Source organism: Capra hircus, chromosome 10 (assembly GCF_001704415.2).
Source record: "Capra hircus breed San Clemente chromosome 10, ASM170441v1, whole genome shotgun sequence".
NCBI lineage: Eukaryota > Metazoa > Chordata > Mammalia > Artiodactyla > Bovidae > Capra > Capra hircus.
Window position 1 is genome coordinate 51,286,794 of NC_030817.1, and position 20,706 is coordinate 51,307,499.

General features: G+C 42.6%; 1 protein-coding gene across 1 annotated transcript in view; it reads left to right on the forward strand.

Annotated features, from left to right (window-relative positions):
• LIPC (lipase C, hepatic type) overlaps positions 1–20,706 on the forward strand; it is a 186,370-nt gene that overhangs the window by 5,120 nt on the left and 160,544 nt on the right. Inside the window, exons 2-3 of the mRNA XM_005685714.2 lie at positions 16,969–17,064; positions 19,138–19,270. Coding sequence (XP_005685771.1) covers positions 19,186–19,270 — 85 coding nt within the window. The 5' untranslated portion in view covers positions 16,969–17,064; positions 19,138–19,185. The remainder of the gene's footprint in view (positions 1–16,968; positions 17,065–19,137; positions 19,271–20,706) is intronic.

Here is a 20,706-nt window from a genome sequence, read left to right on the forward strand (position 1 = left end):
TCTATATGATTTACTTTTCCACAATTGCCTCTCTTTGTTCAAGCCAGTATAAAAGCTTGTAAGTGTCACAATTTCTTTGGGTCTTATAAGGGCTCCCATTGTCACATAATACTTGGATAAATTTGTATACTTTTCTCTTATTAGTCTGTCTTCAGTTCAGTTCAGTTGCTCAGTCACGTCTGACTCTTTGAGACTCCATGAACCGCAGCACGCCATGCCACCCTGTCCATCACCAACTCCACGAGTCCACCCAAACCCATGTCCACTGTGTCGGTGATGCCATCCAACCATCTCATCCTCTGTCATCACCTTCTCCTCCTGCCTTCAATCTTTCCCAGCATCACGGTCTTTTCAAATGAATCAGCTCTTTGCATCAGGTGGCCAAAGGACTGGAGTTTCAGCTTCAACATCAGTCCTTCCAATGAACACCCAAGACTGATCTCCTTTAGGATGGACTGGTTAGATCTCCTTGGAGTCCAAGGGACTCTCAAGAGTCTTCTCCAACCACAGGTCAAAAGCATCAATTCTTTGCCGCTCAGCTTTCTTTATAGTCCAACTCTCACATACATATATGACCACTGGAAAAACCATAGCCTTGACTAGACAGACCTTTGTTGACGAAGTAATGTCTCTGCTTTTCAATATGCTGCCTAGGTTGGTTATAACTTTCTTTCCAAGGAGTAAGTGTCTCTTAATTTCATGGCTACAATCACCATCTGCAGTGATTTTGGAGGCCAGAAAAATGAAGTCAGCCACTGTGCCACTGTTTCCACTGTTTCCCCATCTATTTGCCATGAAGTGATGGGACTGGATGCCATAATCTTAGTTTTCTGAATGTGGAGCTTTAAGCCAACTTTTTCCCTCTCCTCTTTCACTTTCATCAAGAGGCTCTTTAGTTCTTCTTCACTTTCTGCCATAAGGGTAGTATCATCTGCATATCTGAGGTTATTGATATTTCTCCTGGCTATCTTGATCTTATATCAGTTTAATTATTAGGCCCTGCCAAAATACTCTAAGAGTATAAAGGTAAAATTTTACCTGTTCTACAGAATGTTCCTGAAGGAAAACCCTGATGAATCTGACGTGAAAATTTTAAATTCTGTTCAAAAAAAGGCATCATAAGCAATATGAAAAGACAATGCAAATGGGAAGAAGATATTTTTCTTATTGAAAAACACTAATGAACTAATAGAAAGATGGATAAAAGATATGAACAAGCAACGTATAGTAGAGGAAATTTGAATGACCAATGGCACATATAAAACTATGCTCAACCTTAGCAGTAATCAGAAAGATGAAAATTAAAACAATGAGATACCATTTTATATCCATCAAACTGGTAGAGATTAAATAATTCAGTACTATCAAGTACTGGTGATGATGTGGAAAAATTGGAGAAATATTCAATTTTGTTGATGATGTATTCATTGGAACGACCATTTTGGAGAATAAATTGTCAACATCTAGCAACACTAAGGACACACATGTCTCACAAGCCCTCAATTTCACTCTTCTAAGAGTAAACCCTGGAAGTTCACTTGTAGAAGATGAAAGTCCATTGCAACATTGCTTGTAACAGCAAAAAACAAGCACAAATTAAACCACACAAATACCCATCAAAAGAATGAACAAATTGTGATATACAATATGACTATTTATAGCAATTTTATCAGTAGAGGTAAATCCCAAAAATAAAATGAAAAAACAAATTATAGATAGTAGAGTAATTTCTAAACATACAAAATAATGCTATATATTTATAACCATATACCTAGGCTGCAAACATATACAAATAAAGATGAGAATTATAGGTACCAATTCAGGATGGAGTTGCCTTTCAGGAGAAAATGAAATTAGGTTAGGGTAGAGAGGTATACAGGTATTCTATTTTTTAATAAAAATAAGAAGCATACACAGCAAAATATTAGGATTTGATGAATCTGGGTATATGGTGCTACACTCACAAGCATTCATTATTTGTCTAAAGTGGCTATCTCTAGATGGTGAAATTATGGATCCTTTTCACCATGTTTCTATTTTTGCTCTTAATGTCCTTATTTTTCAATAATCAACATTTATTGATTTTTATAATAGAAAAAGTAATTAAAAATAAAACATTCACCAAAATAAGCTTTGGTTGATTGAAGATTTAAATATAAAATCTAATTATAGAACTTGCAGAAAACTGAAAACAAGTGTTTATCACCTCTCTTTGGAGAAGGAAATGGCAACCCACTTCAGTATTCTTGCCTAGGAAATCCCATGGACAGAGGAGCCTGGTGGGCTAACATCCATGGGGTCGCAAAGAGTCGGACATGACTAAGCGGCTAACACACCCACCACCTCTCTGAGGGAATTTTAACTTTCTCAACTTTGAGGCTATTTAAATAATTGCACTATAAGAATTAGCATTACTGAAGATTTTTTTTAAACAGGGAAAATATTTTTATCAAACATTACAAAGAATTAAGATCTATCAAAGCCAGCTGATTCAAATTTGTAAGATAAAATGTCAAGATTCCAAAAGACAAATAGGTAAAAGACAGGGCCATTCTCATAAGGGAATACAATTAGTAGACAAACAGTGGGAAAATGTTAGAGCTCACTAGAAATCAAAGAAATGTAAATGAAAGCATTCTGAAGATTACAATTTACATATTTGAAAAGAACAAAAAAAAAAAAAGTTGAATGCTAATATTCAGTGATGGTGAAGCTGCCCAGAAATCAATTTATACATTCATTTACAGACTCTTGTTCCCACTCTTTAGCCAGAAATGTTACCACTAAGAACTTGCTCTTAAAGAGACACATGTACCCCAATGTTCATCGCAGCACTGTTTATAATAGCCAGGACATGGAAACAACCTAGATGTCCATCAGCAGATGAATGGATAAGAAAGCTGTGGTACATATACACAATGGAGTATTACTCAGCCGTTAAAAAGAATTCATTTGAATCAGTTCTGATGAGATGGATGAAACTGGAGCCAATTATACAGAGTGAAGTAAGCCAGAAAGAAAAACACCAATACAGTATACTAACACATATATATGGAATTTAGGAAGATGGCAATGACGACCCTGTATGCAAGACAGGAAAAAAGACACAGATGTGTATAACGGACTTTTGGACTCAGAGGGAGAGGGAGAGGGTGGGATGATTTGGGAGAATGGGAATTCTAACATGTATACTGTCATGTAAGAATTGAATCGCCAGTCCATGTCTGACGTAGGGTGCAGCTTGCTTGGGGCAGGTGCATGGGGATGACCCAGAGAGATGTTGTGGGGAGGGAGGTGGGAGGGGGGTTCATGTTTGGGAACGCATGTAAGAATTAAAGATTTTAAAATTAAAAAAAAATAAAATAAAATAAAATAAAATAAATAAAAATAAAAATGAACTGTAAAAGGATAAAAAAAAAAAAAAAAAAGAAATATTTCTGCAAAAGCAGAAAGGTCCCTCCTCACTGTCCTGACTTCTAAATGCTGCAACTCCCAGAGCTTATCCCCTTGACATCTTCTCTTTTCCATCCACATGCATTGCTCAGAGGATCTCACCTGTATACCCAACCTTTCTCCTCATGGGTCTCCAGGGAGAAAGCAGAACCAAGCAGTAATTTTCCTGGGGAATGGGTTGGGGGGAGGGGGGGGATGAAGGCAGTTCAGGGGCTCAGAACTCAGTAAAGGAGGGGGCAGTGAAGATAGGAAGGGCCAGCAAAGAGAGTCAGAGAGACAACCAAAGCAAGCTTCACTGCAATATTAATTCCTTACCATGTTAATAACTAGAGGAGGGCATGGTAACCCACTCCAGTATTCTTGCCTGGGAAATCCCATGGACAAAGGAGCCTGGTTGGCTACAGTCCATAGGGCCACAGAAAGAAAGTGAAAGAAAGTGAAGTCCCTCAGTCATGCCCGACTCTTTGCGACCCCATGGACAGTAGCCTGCACCAAGCTCCTCCGTCCATGGGATTTTCCAGGCAAGAGTACTAGAGTGGGTTGCCATTTCCTTCTCCAGGGAATCTTCCTGACTCAGAGATCGAACCCAGGTCTCCCGCATTGTAGGCAGACGCTTTACCATCTGAGCCACCAGGGAAATCCATGGGGCCACAGAGTCAGACACAACTGAAACAATTTAGCATGCACACACCTGGTTAATAACTAAGCGTATCAGGCTTTATTCACTAAGGAGTAGGGGTGAGGTCCCCAGTACTTCCCACATTGCAATAGCCCTCAGTTCTCCTGCAGTCCACTAGATCTCGTCTGCCCTTGACCCCCACCTCCTAAGTCTGCAGGAATTATTTTTGCAAGGTAGCCCATTCATGTTTTGCCTTCCTCTCTGAAGCTCATGTAGGGGAGCAAAATTTGCCATTCCAAAACATCTCTTTGACAGGCAGATTATTTTGAGCTCAAAACAATCAAAGCCCAAAAGACTCAGGAAGAAATTGTGACCCTATCCCTAACTACCTAAAAGAATTTAGATAGGTGCCCTGTTTCCAGAACAGAGCTATCACCAGAGAGCTCTGCAAAGAATATGGGTTAGCACTAGCTGGAAAACTCAGCAGGAACTAGAGATCAGAGTCCACTCTGTCCATCGTCTCTATGGTCCAGCAAATGACTATTTTAACATATGTTGCTTTTTTAATCTTCATGTGAATCTGTTTTGAAGCCCCAAACCACTATCCCAACATCCTTGTGTGTCTTTAGCTGAAGATGGTATTTAAGGTAAGGGCTTTGGCCATTTTGGCAAGTTACTCAGTTTTCCTAGATCTCTCCAGTGTTATTAAACTTTTGTTTCATTTTTCTCCTATTAATCTGCTTCATGTCATTTTAATTTTTAGACCAGCCAGAAGAACCTAGAAGGGTAGAGGAAATTTTCTTCCTCTTCAACACTCATAAACCACTTAGAGTGGGCATTTCAGCATTCCCTCTTTGCCTTCTAAGAGAGTCCTGACCTGCTAGGAACCAGACCGTTCCCTGTGCTGGGGGCTGCTGGCTGCCCTGGGCCCCTGTGGTAATAAGTATCCTGCTCTGAGGTCAGGAAGCAGAACCGTTTGGACCCCCAAGTCTGCTAAAATTTCTATGTTCCACAAACACACTCACCTACTCAACATCCCAGCCTGGGGTCTCTACTTCATGTGGGTTCTTTTATTGCTGAAGAATGTTTAGATATTTACCATCCTTCATTTTCATGACCTTGTGAGGTTGGAATCATAGCTTTCATTATTCTCATTGTAGTAATGTCATAACTTACCCAAGGCAGAACTGGACTCAAACCCAGATCTTCTACCCTCAAATCCACGTCCCTCTGTGGCATATGACCAAAAGTCGGTATTGCTACACATAATGACAGGCTTTCCACTTTCTTCCTTGTTTATACATTGCCTGTGAAAAAAATGGACAAGGGAAGTTACTTTTCTATCAAGAGCTAAAAGAAGCAGTTTTGCTCTATCAGAGATGATATGATAGCAAAAAAAAAAAAAAAAGAATCCCTAGAGACAAGAAGCCCTGTGTAAATCTGACTGTGTTCTCCTAGCCCCGAGATTCCAATTACACACCAGCTGACCTCCGAGATCTAATCTTCACTGTTTCCTAAGGCATCGATATGATGGTTCACTCTCCCAAAATCCCCACCCTCCACTCAGCCTGACAGTCAGATTAAATGATAGGAGTGGGATTGTAGAGTGAAAAATGGCTCTCTTGGGGATATCACTCCCGTAGCCATGCATTCAAAGGAAGCTTAGACACAGCAGTATTTTCCTTCTCCTTTCCTTGAAATTAACCTAGAGGTAAAATCTTAACCCAACCTGGTTCACTCATATCAAGCGCTTACTGGAGAGTCTTGTTTCCTGCAAATCTCAGGCCGCTAAAGAAAGGGGAGGACGCCTGTGGGCCTCACCTGAAGAAACTGGCAGTTTCTCAGGGCATGAGAACTGAAACTGGGGTGATGGCATTGGGACTTTCCTGTTGGGCCCGTAAGTGTTCTCCTGCCAGGTGTCATTCGAGCCAGTAGAAGGAGATTGACTTTGGTTCAGAAAAAAAGAAAGACAGAGGATTAAGAAACAGCTCCTGCTGCAGAGTCTGTGGTCTCCCAGACAAGCCTGAGCGGGGGCTGCTTTCTAGGAACCTCCTCAGCAAGGGCGGGGCAAGGAGCTCACGAGAGCGAGGATCTCGCGAGGCTGGCCCAGGGTGTGCAGCTCACCTCCCCAGGTGCAGCATCTCTGCACACGGCCCACCACTGCCACCATCTTGAATTACAGCACCTCTGCACGCACCCCAGAGCTGAGGTGTCAGGCACTACAGCCATTTCACACTAAGGATTCTGGTCTGAAGGGCTGGGTTCCAGGCCTCTGTACATGACCCCCTTTGAGCAAGTGAAACTAGACTAAGCACAGAGGAAAAGGAAAAAAAAAAAAAAGAAAGTAGACTTTGTTACCCAGATTCTATTTTTATTTCTTGGGACTTGTTAATGGGCTTTGCTAGTGACAATGGGGTCAAATCCAGACAGGTGTTCTGACCCAGAGACATCCAGGGCTTTGAAAAGAGTCCCTCCTCTACCCAACCCAAGGGGAAAAATAAACTTCCCAAAGGCAGGTTTGCACCACCTGTTCTGGGCAGAGCTGTGTGGTCGATTTTCTCCTTTGCCTGCGACACACTGTGCCTCCCCCAAGGAAGACTCTCTGGCCCTCAGATGTGACCCCTGGGGTCTGAAGAGTCAGACAGGGAGAGACTCACCCACAGAGCTCCAAGTCCTGACTCCCATGAGTCAGCCTCCAGGTGGTGGGTCCTGTCCTGGGTGCCCCTGGAAGGACCCCTCTGAGGGCCTTTCCCACTCTAGAGCCTGCTTTCTCTGGCCATTAACCTGAGAAAAGGAGCCAATTGAAAAGGAGTTTTTCAATTTAAGTTCAGGATTAGCTGTTCTAAGACTGATGGTGGAAATCACTCAGAAAACAATTTTTTTTTTTTTTGGAGAAGGCTTTTTGTTTTTTAAAAAATACAAAGGCATACATAACAACTTATGTAGTTAATTTTCAAAATCAAGACCAAGAAGCATAAACCCTATCTATACATTTTTCAAAACCACTATAAGTAGTTTTCCTATTCTTTATCATAGTTAAGTGGGCAGAAAAAGAGGAAAGGAAAGAACATATAAGTGTAGGAGAAATAAAAAGCATGATGAAAGACTGTAATAATAAGGATGGTGGGCACTATGCTAAGCGCTGTTCACAGGCTATTCTCATTTATTCATCCCCAATACTGTCCCTATTTTAGAGTAGGGAAATTGAGGCACAAAGATTTTAAATAATTTGCTTGCTACTGAGGCTAAAAAAGTGGAGATGCCACCAAGAAAATCCAGTTTTCTATTATAACAAAATATGCTCAATCATGTCTGACTCTGCAACTCCATGGACTGTAGCCTGCCAGGCTCCGCTGTGCATGGGATTCTCCAGGCAAGGATACTGGAGTTGGTCACCATTTCCTTCTCCAAGGGATCTTCCCCACCCAGGGATCAAACCTAGATCTCCTTCATTGCAGGCAGATTCTTTACTGTCTGAGCCACCAGGGAAGCCTCTACTCAAAAGATATATATCAAAAGAGATAGCCTTTCCTCCAGAAGAAGCACTAACCTATTATCTTAAAATTCTGCAGCTAGATACTTCCTTTATCATTTCTTAACACAGGAACTGTAAGAGAAAATTGTGCTTCGGTAGAAAACTATGCATTGTCCACACCCAGCGCAACCTTCCTAGGTTATCTGATTCCAGCATCCATTGCCCTTGAGGCACTCTGCAACTGTGTACACTGTAGGAAACTAACAAAAGTACAAAATGCTGTCCTGTAGAAGTTTAACTGACTTTGGAAGCTAGCTGCATTTCTATTTGCCCACATAAATTTTAGGAGATTTTAGCTTTTCCTTTGAACTAGTTATAACACCCTTACCAGCTTCCTCATTAATAAGTTGAATAAAATACTTACCATATGTTCAATTTTATATCTGAAAGTCATGATTTTACCTTTTAAAAAATTTTTGCTGTAACAGAATTATCAAAGCATGTCAAAGCACCTCGTCGTTTCATACTGGAGGACCCTTAGACATGACCTGGCCCAAATGGTTTCAAAAATAACTGGATGACCATTGATGATGTGTAAATTAGGTCTTTTGTAGCACAGTCTCACCCTAACAATTGCCTGTCAAACACTTTGTTCTGTACTTGTCAAAGGTTATGAGTAAAAGTTCCAGTCCCCTCATCTTGGCTGGTCTTTTTTTACTGCCAGTTGGGGAAAATTAATCTTCATGTAAATTATATAAGTCTACCATAATGTCTCCATTACATCTATCTTCTGCTATGTTTCATGGACTGTTTCAGGCTACCTCCACTTAGAAAGGGCTTGAAAACATTTGTTTTTAAAAATAATGATAATAAACACACAATCTATGTCTTTATCTGCAGCGCAAGAGCACAACACAATCCCATTTTTTAAGTCTTAGATTCATACAGAGCTAATAGCCAATTCCTACTACTCTTGACAAAACTACTTTTTGTTGTGTGTACTTTGAAGTTAGTGAAAAAGTGAAAGTGCAGTCGCTCAGTCGTGTCTGACTCTTAGCGACCCCATGGACTGCACCCCACCAGGCTCCTCCATCCATGGGATTTTCCAGGCAAGAGTACTGGAGTGGGGTGCCATCAGTCAGTTGAGTTCAATCGCTCAGTCATGTCCAACTCTTTGCGACCCCATGAATCGCAGCACGCCAGGCCTCCCTGTCCATCACCAACTCCTGGAATTCACTCAGACTCAGGTCCATCGAGTCAGTGATGCCATCCAGCCATCTCATGCTCTGTCATCCTCTTCTCCTCCTGCCCCCAATCCCTCCCAGCATCAGAGTCTTTTCCAATGAGTCAACTCTTTGCATGAGGTGGCCAAAGTACCGGAGTTTCAGCTTTAGCATCACTCCTTCCAAAGAAATCCCAGGGCTGATCTCCTTCAGAATGGACGGGTTGGATCTCCTTGCAGTCCAAGGGACTCTCAAGAGTCTTCTCCAACACCATAAACAAACACAATTCAGTTTTCATCCCACCACTTACTAGAGTGTGGATATGGGTGACTGAGTAAGCTCCCTAAGTATCAGTTTTCCTCTCTATATAAAGGGCATAATCATACATGCATCATCACAGGGTTATTTTGAGGTTTCAGTGAGATCACATCGGAGAAGGCAATGGCACCCCACTCCAGTACTCTTGCCTGGAAAATCCTATGGACGGAGGAGCCTGGTAGGCTGCAGTCCATGGGGTCGCTAAGAGTCGGGCATGACTGAGCGACTTCACTTTCACTTTTCACGTTCATGCATTGGAGAAGGAAATGGCAACCCACTCCAGTGTTCTTGCCTGGAGAATCCCAGGGACAGGGGAGCCTAGTGGGCTGGCGTCTATGCGGTCGCACAGAGTTGGACACAACTGAAGTGACTTAGCAGCAGCAGTAGCAGTGAGATCACATAGAGAGTCTGGCATGTGGAAGCAGGCCCCTGAACTATTAACCCCTGACTTGTAGACCTGCCTAGGAATTGATTACTAACCTTGACAGTAAGACACTATGTATTAAAATGATGAGTCATTGGCAGCCCTTGAATCAGATCATTGTTCCTGATTTCTTGCAGCCAAGAACTTCATTTGCTAAGCTCAGAAAACTTCTGTGAAATGATTGTGTGACATGGAGCAAGTACCAGCTGCTGTAGAGAGGCTTGGGCCATTTGGACCTAAGTGACATCCCAGAACTGCCTGCTACTCAGAATAAGGACAGTGCCCCCTGGCAATCCCATTGTCAGAAGCACTGGTGTAACAGGAGAGAAAGGGGCAGGGCACAACTTTTGAAAGAATGACATAGCCCAAGGACATGACGTTAACTGATTAGAATCAAATGGGACCCAAAATAGCAGACAAGACTATCCCTTGATCCTCAGTTAGCAAGTGCAATGACACACCTAGAGGTGCCATGACAGTTCCAAGGCACTGTTAAAAGACCGAGGAGCGGGCAGTGGCCCAAACCCTGGAAATCTACCCCCTTCCCAAAAATCGTTGGAATAATCCTCCCACTCATTAGCATATGAAATTACCCAGCTTATAAAAACTAACCACACCACATTTCACGACTATATTCACCCTCTGTGATGGCTCACCCTCTGTGATGGCTCACCCTCTGTGATGGCTCACACACTGTCTGTGGAGTGCGCTTCTCTCTGAATCTGAATAAATCCTCTCTTACCTATCACTTTATCTCTCACTGAATTCTTTCTGTGATGAGGCATCAAGAACCTGAGCTTCATTGAGTCCTGAAACCAAATACCATAGTCCAAGTCACATGGGTTCAAGTTCCAAGCAAGATTTTGGCTGGGTTCAAGTCCCAGCCATATGGGTTCAAGTCCCAAGCAGAGTTTTGACTGGGTTTGAGTCCCAACCACATGGGTTCGAGTCCCAAGCAGGTTGACTGGTTTGAGTCCCAGCCACGTGGATTCAAGTCCCTATCTGAGGTAAACGGTTTCGCTGAGACCCAGAGAAAGGGAGCTGCCGTGCTGACGGCCCAACTTCCCAACTTGCGCCCTTAGTTTACTGCAGTCAGTCAGCTCAGTTCATAGCTCGGTTGGCCTCCCTTAGGAGCACAGCGTGACAACCCTTCACCAGGGCCAATCAACCCCCGAAGAGGCTGCAGGATGCAGGCACAGAGTTTATTCTATGCTCACCCTCTTTCCCATGGGGCGAAAACCCTTGTCAAACTTGAAGGAGCCAGCAATTGTCCGTGTCTACCTAGTTGCTCAAAACCAACTTAAATCTTTACTTCCTTTTGCTTCCAAGCACAATGTAAACAGAGGAAAGGGGGTTTTCCATTTTACTGGAACTACTAAAATCATAAAGTGCACTATTGGTTCCAGAGTATCCAGTCACAAAGACAGCTTTGGTTTCGTTTGTTGTTGTTATTCTTTCTTTAATTGTTCCACAAAACAGTAGCTGTAATTCTGATAGAGAGAATAAGTGGGTCAGCCCAGAGCAGGGAACATAAAAATAAGTGTAAAAGGAGATCTCAGTTCTTTGTTCCCTCATTTTTTCAGTTCAAATTCTGCAATGAGAGAGGATTATAGGGACTCAGAAGTCCTCAGCTCCAATCTATATGTCTGACGTGTGACCTCAGACAAGGACTGTTAGGGTCTCAGCTTCCTCACTTGTAAAATGGAGGAAGTAATTTTTGTCTCATTTGTTACAAACGAGAGCTGATTGTGCCAAGCACATTCCACGTGATAACATTCCACCCTCACACTTTCATTTTACAGATGAGAAAACTGAGGTAAAAAGAGGCTGCATTATTTCCACAAGGTCACACAACTAGCCAGAGGCAGACCTCATGGAGAGGTTAATCTTCAAATGTCAATTAATGCAAACATGATTATCTTGAATGCATAAACACCTGCTTGAAATGCTTGAAACACTTCATTCTTTCAAATAGTCTAAAACAGCATCTGCAACCTTGTGTTCATCTTTCATTTGTTTACCTGTCTTAAAAAGAAACAGATAAGGAAACGGTTAGATTCCAGTTCAACCCCTTTTCAAATAAGGACATGTTCCAAGCCAACTCAAAGAAGCGCCCCTACTTGCGTTGGTCATATTTCTGATGCCAAAAACTTGGCCTCTGTGTCACTGAATTGAATCTCAGAGACAGGGTTTTGGGTGAAGTAGAAAAGAATAGCTTTATTGTTTTGCCTGGCAAAACACAGAGGGCTCCTGCACTCAAAAACTGTGTGTCCCCAACCCTGGAGATTTTGGTGAGGAGTTTTATAGCAATAGTTCAAGGATGATGCTGTTGATAAGATTGGAATGTGGGTAGAGCCTAGACTCCTTTAAACTGCTCTCAGATAATCTCTTGATGAGCTTCTCTGGTTCCTTTCATCTGACTTCTCTGAAGATCTTCTCTGAAGAAGAATGCTAAATCTTCCACTGGAGGTTGTAGTTCTATAAAGAGCTTAAAGTGAAGTTGCTCAGTCGTGTCTGACTCTTTGTGACCCCATGGATTGTAGCCCAACAGGCTCCTCCATCCATGGGATTTTCTAGGCAAGAATACTGGAGTGGGTTGCCATTTAAAGATACTGTTATACGTGTCCACTGAGGCGCAACCAGGACCCTACTCCAAGGCTGCACTATTCTTTCTTGACTACTCCCTCTCTTGTCTTTGCATCCCCTCCCTTCCTTTGCTGCTGCTGCTAAGTCGCTTCAGTCGTGTCTGACTCTGTGCGACCCCATAGACGGCAGACCACCAGGCTCCCTCGTCCCTGGGATTCTCCAGGCAAGAATACTGGAGTGGGATGCCATTTCCTTCTCCAGTGCATGAAAGTGAAAAGTGAAAGTGAAGCCGCTCAGTTGTGTCTGACTCTTCTCAACCTCATGGACTGCAGCCTACCAGGCTCCCCTGTCCATGGGATTTTCCAGGCAAGAGTCCCTTCCTTTATTACTGTTCAGATCTGCCTTTCAGAACTCAGCGAAGGTCATGGAGGCTGAAGGTTGTTTCCTACAAATAAGGAATGGGGGACACAGAAAGTCTTCCATGCCCAGAAGCCCCACAGGGTCCTGCTCAGTTTCATTCCCTAATGGTACAAAACTGTCCATACAGATCAAGCTGGATCAATAAAAGCTTGAGCATTTTCCTCGTGGTAGTCTGGCTCTAAGCAGGTATAAGAGAGGTGGTCATTTTCCAATGACATGATCCTACAGACTTCATAAATTTAGTCTTGGAAGTGGAATAGTGCTGAAGAAAGAAAGTTCAGTGTGGGGCTGAGAAAGGCCAGGGATTAAGGGCTTGTGGTTGAGAAAAGTGATCCTGGATTCAGGTGGTCTTGATTTCCCTGCTGTCAGCCTTTCTCTGATAAAGTATGGTTTTGTCCTAGCTCTTAATCTCTTAAATCTCAACTCTGAATTGAGGGAAGTAATAGCACCAATCCAAAACTTACTGTTTTGATTATTTTTCCCTATAATTCTACCAAGAGAATACCATTCTCAGGTATCCCAGTGTCTGATGATAAAAGCAGGAAAATCTGATTCAGAATAGAAAACCCTGCTTCTCTCATCAGAGATTTTTACCTGAAACCATGGTTTCTCCCTCTTCTAGCTCTCTTCATCTATGTAAAATACTTTTCCTTCTGAGTAACTTTCTTATCACCATTACACTAAAAGGAAAGTTACATTCAGGTCATTAATACCCATCCTCTTGAAATCTCCATTTCTTCAAGAAGCTCTTCAAATTAAAAGAAAGCAAATACTGAGCAACTGTTAGGGATCTAACTATAAGATCATTATTATTTTAGACTGAGGCTTGCAAAACAAAGTAAGCACTAAGCAGGATCTAGCCTGCTCCCCTTTTCAGCTCATGGGAAGTGAAGAGTCCCCCATGGACTGCTGGGCTTTCCAGGGTGCTCCCCAAAGTATATGAATATTTATCTGCTCATAAATTATATAGCACTAATATCTTACATGAGCTTCCCTTGTGGCTCAGTAATAAAGAATCTACCTGCCAATGCAGGAAACCCTGGTTCAATCCCTGGGTCAAGAAGATTCCCCTGGAGAAGGAGATGGCAACCCACTCCAGTATTCTTATCCGAGAAATCCCATGAACAGAGAAGTCTGAGGAGCTACAGTCCGCGGGGTCACAAAAAGTCAGACACAACTTGGCAACTAAACAATAACTATATATTACATAGTGCTATATACAAGTGATATAGTGTAAATATATAATAAGCATTGTATTTACACAAACAAAATGTTCAAAGGTGATATGTTGGTCTGTTTGACTGCTATAATAGAATACCATAGACTGGGTGGCTTATAAAAAACAGAAATGTGTTTCTCATAACTATGGAGGCTGGGAAGTCCAAGATCAAGGCACTAGCAGGTGTGATGTCTGATGAGGGCCTCATAGATGGCCATATTTCACACTGTAACCTCACATGGAGGAAGGCTCATGGGATCTGTCTGGCTTTCCTTTCATGTGAGCACTGATCCCATTCATGGGGGCTTTGCCATCAAGACCTAGTCACCTACCAAAGGTCCTATACATCTACCATCACCCTGGGGCTAGGTTTCATGTACTAATTTGTGGGGGACACAAGCATTCAGCCTATAGTAAGTGATATGAGAAAAATTAGAAAGATCTATTATTTTCTTCTTCCTCCCCAACAGATCTCTCAAGCACCACCCTGAGGCAATGGTTCTCAAACTTTGGGTGAGCAAGAACAATCTGAAGAACTTGTTTAAAATTAAGATGGCCCAGGCCCCAGCCCTGGAAGTTCTTGTTTACTCTTTCATGGGAGGGGCCTGAAGTTTTTCCTTTTCCTGAGCTCAGGCTGACTCTGATTCCAACCCTCAATCCAATATTTTGGAACCACTGATCCAGACTCTTCTGTTTTCTTCCCCTTTTAATTTTCTGCTGAAATTTTAATCCTGTGATCTTGCTGGTACCTACCTCCTGGACACCCTCATGACTCCCTACATGAATTAAAACAATAAAAATAACAATAGCTGCTATGTATTATTTCCTGCTTGGCAAGACTGCCTAGGGTTTACCTCTCCTTTAATCTAATCAAGTAAATATGATTAGTCCCACTACAAAGATGGAAAAATTGAAATCTCGGAATGCTAATGTCTTGCCCTAGGTCACCCAGTTAGTAAGCAATAGGCCAGGGACCTGAACCTAGATCTGTCTGATTCCAATGCCTTGACTGCTTCCAAAACAAGCCACTGTATTTTATTGAACCTCTACTATGAACTGAGGCTTCCCTGGTGGCTCAGTAGTAAAAATCCACCTGCCAATGCAGGAGACAGTGGTTCAATCCCTGGGTCAAGAAGGTTCCCTGGAAAAGGAAATGGCAACCCATTCCAGTATTCTTGTCTGGGAAATCCCATGGAGAGAGGAGCCTGGCAGGTTACAGTCCCTGGGGTCACAAAGAGTCAGACACGGCTGAGCGGCTGAGCACACACACCACTATAAACTCGGCACTTGGCTGGGCACTTCACATATAAATCTCTAATACTCATGACATACTTGTGCTTGCAGAGGTGTGAATCTCACTCCACAGATTCTGAAGTAGAAGAAATAGCTTTGCTTTCTGTAACCCACCCAAATTATAATTTTAAGCTCCTATTTTTCAGGCCCTCCTGGGTTCTTTCTTGCTCCAGTCCCACATACCACCAGTTCTAGGTCAGACACAATACCAAGGCCTGGAGTTGGGGTGAGCACCTGGTCCTATCCCATCAGTCCACATAGATGATGCCCCTTCCTCCCCATCTTCATGACCTGTTGTCACTGGTAGCTCACTGCTACTCCCAACCTATACCAGGCACAGGGGTATATTTTGCCCCCCACTGACAAACTCACAGCCATTTCCTCTTTGAGTTCTTACTACCTTCTGGAAGCAACGCACTGTCCCCTCTGCCCTCTAGGCAAATCTCCTTTTCCCCAATCTACTTACAAAGTCCAAGAGACTCTCTTTCTAGTGATAGGAAGGTAGGAATATTCTTTCTCCCTTCACATCCCTTTAAAACATTCTTAGCCTTTTGCTTGCTTTTGTTGTTTAGAATTCACTTATGCCAGGTCCTAAGCTTTAGGATGTTCAAGCTGGTTTTAGAAAAGGCAGAGGACCAAGAGATCAAATTGCCAACATCCACTGGATCACCAAAAAAGCAAGAGAGTTCCAGAAAAACATCTATTTCTGCTTTATTGACTATGCCAAAGCCTTTGACTGTGTGGATCACAATAAACTGTGGAAAATTCTGAAAGACATGGGAATACCAGACCACCTGACCTGCCTCTTGAGAAACCTATAAGCAGGTCAGGAGGCAACAGTTAGATCTGGACATGGAACAACAGACTGGTTCCAAATAGGAAAAGGAGTATGTCAAGGCTGTATATTGTCACCCTGCTTATTTAACTTCTATGCAGAGTACATCATGACAAACGCTGGGCTGGAAGAAGTGCAAGCTGGAATCAAGATTGCCGGGAGAAATATCAATAACCTCAGATATGCACATGACACCACCCTTATGGCAGAAAGTCAAGAGGAACTAAAGGGCCTCTTGATGAAAGTGAAAGAGGAGAGTGAAAAAGTTGGCTTAAAGCTCAACATTCAGAAAACGAAGATCATGGCATCTGGTCCCATCACTTCATGGGAAATAGATGGGGAAACAGTGGAAACAGTGTCAGACTTTATTTTTGGGGGCTCCAATACCACTGCAGATGGTGATTGCAGCCATGAAATTAAAAGACGCTTACTCCTTGGAAGAAAAGTTATGACCAACCTAGATAGCATATTCAAAAGCAGAGACATTGCTTTGTCAACAAAGGTCCTAGTCAAGGCTATGGTTTTTCCAGTAGTCATGTATGGATGTGAGAGTTGGACTGTGAAGAAAGCTGAGTGCCGAAGAATGGATGCTTTTGAACTGTGGTGTTGGAGAAGACTGTTGAGAGTCCCTTGGACTGCAAGGAGATCCGGCCAGTCCATTCTAAAGGAGATCAGTCCTGGGTGTTCTTTGGAAGGAATGATGTTAAAGCTGAAACTCCAATACTTTGGCCACCTCATGTGAAGAGTTGACTCACTGGTAAAGGCCCTGATGCTGGGAAATATTGAGGGTGGGAGGAGAAGGGGACGACAGAGGATGAGATGATTGGATGGCATCACCAACTCAATGAACATGAGTTTGGCTAAACTCTGGGAGTTGGTGATGGACAGGGAGGCCTGGTGTGCTGTGATTCATGGGGTCTCAAAGAGTCAGACATGACTGAGTGACTGAACTGAACTGAAGCTTCAGGAAGACAAAAGATTTATAGCCCTCTGTCTACTTTACTCTTCTTAGATGAGAGGGAGGGTGTGAGGGAGAGTTTGGGGGAAATATATTATTGATATCTCAAAGTATTATGTCTGGCGCATGTTCTCTTACTTTACAGATGAAGAGTGGAACTCATGAAGGTTAGTAGCATTGTGCACAGCTAGTTGATAGAAGACCCAGGATCCTGGAGGCACGTGGATTCACCAGTGTCTTGGTGAGTTAATCTGCAGAGTGAGGTCGGGAGTAGAGTTGGTTCCTGGCAGTACCCAGAAGACAAGAAATGAGGTGGGCTCAGGGGAGAGGAGCCAAGTAGATAGTCAGCTGTTTTAGGTTCCAGCTTTCTGGGAAATTAGTAAAGTGGAACCTTCAGATCCTGCTTAACAGTGCAGGTAGGACGGACCCAGCCAAAAAGCCAGCGCAGAAGCCTCTGCTCAGGAATCATGCATCCGACTAGAAGTCTCCATGCCATTGACCTCCAGAAGGAGGTGCAGCCACCAGACAGCCCAGTCTTAAGCTTTGCCCTGGGCTCAGTCTGTCCAAACTAATAGGACCAAATGAAGGTCCTGCTTAGTTCATTTCATCCGGGCAGTGATCATCTAGTTAGCTAAATACCTGCCCAACATTTCAACTTGGATGTCTAAGAGGCATCTCAGACTCCAGCTAGCCAAAACTGAATTTATGATCTTCTACCACCAACTCTGCTCCACTCGCAGCCTTTCCCGTCTCAGCTAATAGCAACACCACTGTCCCACCTGCTCAAACCAAAGTCCTTGAAGTCATCTCCAACTCTTCTTTCTCTCCACCCCAGTAGTCAGGAAATCCTGTTGCATCTACCTTCAAAATACATCTACCATCCATCCATCACTTCCCAATTCCACTTTGACCATGCTGAACTAAGGCACCATCACCTCTCGCTGGATCACTGTGATAGCCTCCTAGCAGATCTCACCACTTGCATCCTAGTTTGCTAGTAATCTGTTCCTAGTCTTGTAAACTAGAATGATCTTTTACAAATATTATAAAAATTATATCACTCTTCTGCTCAGAGTGAGTCCCCATGTCTTGCAGTATAAAAGCCAAAGTCCTTTTAATGATGCTTCCCTAGTCACCGGCCTCCTTGCTGTTCCTGGAACATTCCAGGCATGCTCCTGCTTCAGGCCTTTGCACTGGCCGCACTGGCTGTTCTAACCACCTGACGCTCGCCTCCTCAACATGTCCACAGGGGCAATTCCCTCAAAGCCTTGCTCAGAATTCAACTTCCCAACAAGGCTCACCCTAACCATTCTATTTAAAATCACTACCTTCCCCAACCCCCTTACCTCAGCCAACTTTTCCTTCTCCTGTCACTCAGATCGTATTCTACCAATCTACATAAATCTCTCATGTATTATACCTGTTGTCTCTTATCTGACTCCTCCCGTCTCCCATGGTACATAAATACCACACGGACTGGAATCTTGGTCTGTGTTGTTCACTTGTTCATCCCAAGTACCAGAACAGTGCCTGGCATGTAATAGGTACTTTTTTTAAAGTTGAAAAAAGTGAATAAAGTTTACCACGGAATATTATATGAGAAACATGGTAGCGTTTCCCCTGTCTGGTTTCGCCAAGTGGCCTAACCTCTCAGTCCTCTACACAGTTAGAGCTCCATTAATACACAGGAGGAAAGAGTGTGCTTACTCATTTTTCAAAGCGGCCCCCAGCAAAAGCATCCAGTTCTGCATCTTTGCTCCTTTACCAACTCCTTTTTACACTGACATCAGAGGTTTTCTGCCCCTTTCAGTTATAGAAATTTTGCCCATCACTCTTTGACCACAGGACCAGTAGTTTTGCTAAACTCAACAGAAAACAGACCCCATGGGGGCTCTCCTCATAGCAGAGTCCTTTCCTTTCTCTTTGAGTTTAGTCTGCATTTGAAATACCACTGCCTGTATCCCCTTTACAGTGCTGTCAGAGAGAGACTTAGGCAACTCTGTGGAAGCCACCTATCCCTGACCTTTGACAGAATTTCCAAACATATTAACTTCAAACTGATGCATTTGGAACTGTGACCTTGGCCCTGGAAGGCAAGAATACATGACAAGATATTTTATTTTCAAAATGTATCAGGATAAAAAATACTTCTGTAAATCAATCTTCTTCTCTTTCTTTGTATGAGGCAGATTTAGATTTGGGGGTTGGGTGCAGGAAGGAAAGAGTCTGAACACTAGAGAACATGTTTAAAAGGTTAATTATTAATGGACAGTCTTCCCTAACAAAGTATCAATAGGCAATCTTGTCTCTTTAGCTTCAGAAATTAGCAAGAGGACCTCGGACCCCAGGTGAAACAGAAGAAATGGAAAATCCCCTGTATGTCTCTATCTTCTTGTTTTTGTGCATCTTGATCCAATCAAGTGCTCATGGACAAAGCCTGAGACCAGGTAAGAGCCTGCCTTTTCTCCAGAGATGGGCATGGACTTTCTTCTTTAAATGTACATTGCAGTGAATCCACGCCTTTTGACTATGTCTGATAGAGTTTGCTTCACAGTGTATTAGGTGATTCTATGATCGGCATCACAGGTCATAGGGACGTGTAGCTGTTTGTAGGCGTTTTGGAAAATTCTGAAATTTAAATTTTAGGAAACCGCTCTAGGAGTAGAAGTCTTCTCAAAGCAATGAAGTCTCTCTCATATCTGATTCAGAAATAGTCAGGCTAAGATTTCTTTGGTGGCAAATAATCTGAAAGAGTCTCAGATCTTCCTGAGAGTTAATTTGGTGTCTAATTTGCAGTTGAAGAGAACAGCTTGTAATGAAACCTTCTATCTTGCTGAGGTTTTCTAATTGCTGGCTTTCTCAGAAGAGAGGAATTTGTAGAATCTTCTTTCCAGTCAGGTTGAACACGGAGCTATCATTGCACATTTTCTAAACCTCACTTTCTCTGTCAAAGTTTTACTCTGAGACTAAGCAGTCACACCTATTTGTTCTGGAAATTCATAGGTTGATGGTCAAGGTGATCCAAATGCTTGATTAGGCAGGTGGACCACAGGTTCCTGGCTAAAGAGTGCATTGGATCAATACATGATGGATCTGAAGTGAACTGAACACTTTGGCCAAATGAGACAGGGCTTTGGGACTTTATTTTTGTGTTGGTTACTGGTTTTTCTTTCCTCTAAGACTATGACTGGAGGGAGCTCCAAAAAGAATTAGAAGCTTACTACCCAAAGACATACCCGAAAACTCCAGAATATTTTTTTCTCCTTGAAGAAAAAAAGGCTATTCTTTGTATTTAATTATTATTTTGTATATTAGGTCAGTTAATAACTTATTAGCAGTATTAATTATTACCATTCATTGAGCATTTTGTATGTCAACTACCAGGTTAGTTATTTTGCATACATCATCTCACTTACAAAACTGAGTCCAAAAATGTTAATAATAACTTAGAGCCATGCAGGCAGAATTGTTCATGATTTTTCCTCCCTGTGTTCACAAGGATATCGGTGAAGGGCCTTTCCTGCCCTTTGGCCCAGAATGTTTTTAATTTCTTATCGAAGCATAACATATATCTCAAAAAATACCTGTATCATAAAGTGCTCAATGAATTTTCACAACCTAAGCCAGCATTCCAGGAGCGTCAATGCACACGCATCCCTGGAGCCTTAACATAGATTATTTTGACTTTTTGGAGCTTTTCAGTAATGGTTGCATATAATATGTGCTCTTTTTGTTCTGGGCTTCTTTCACTCAACATTATGCAATTACATGTAGTATGACACATTCACTCAGGTCACTGTAGCATCCTGCTGTAGGAATATACCACCTTTGGTTTATTTGTTCTGCTTCTGATTAGACCAGATGTTTCAGTAGAGACTTGGGG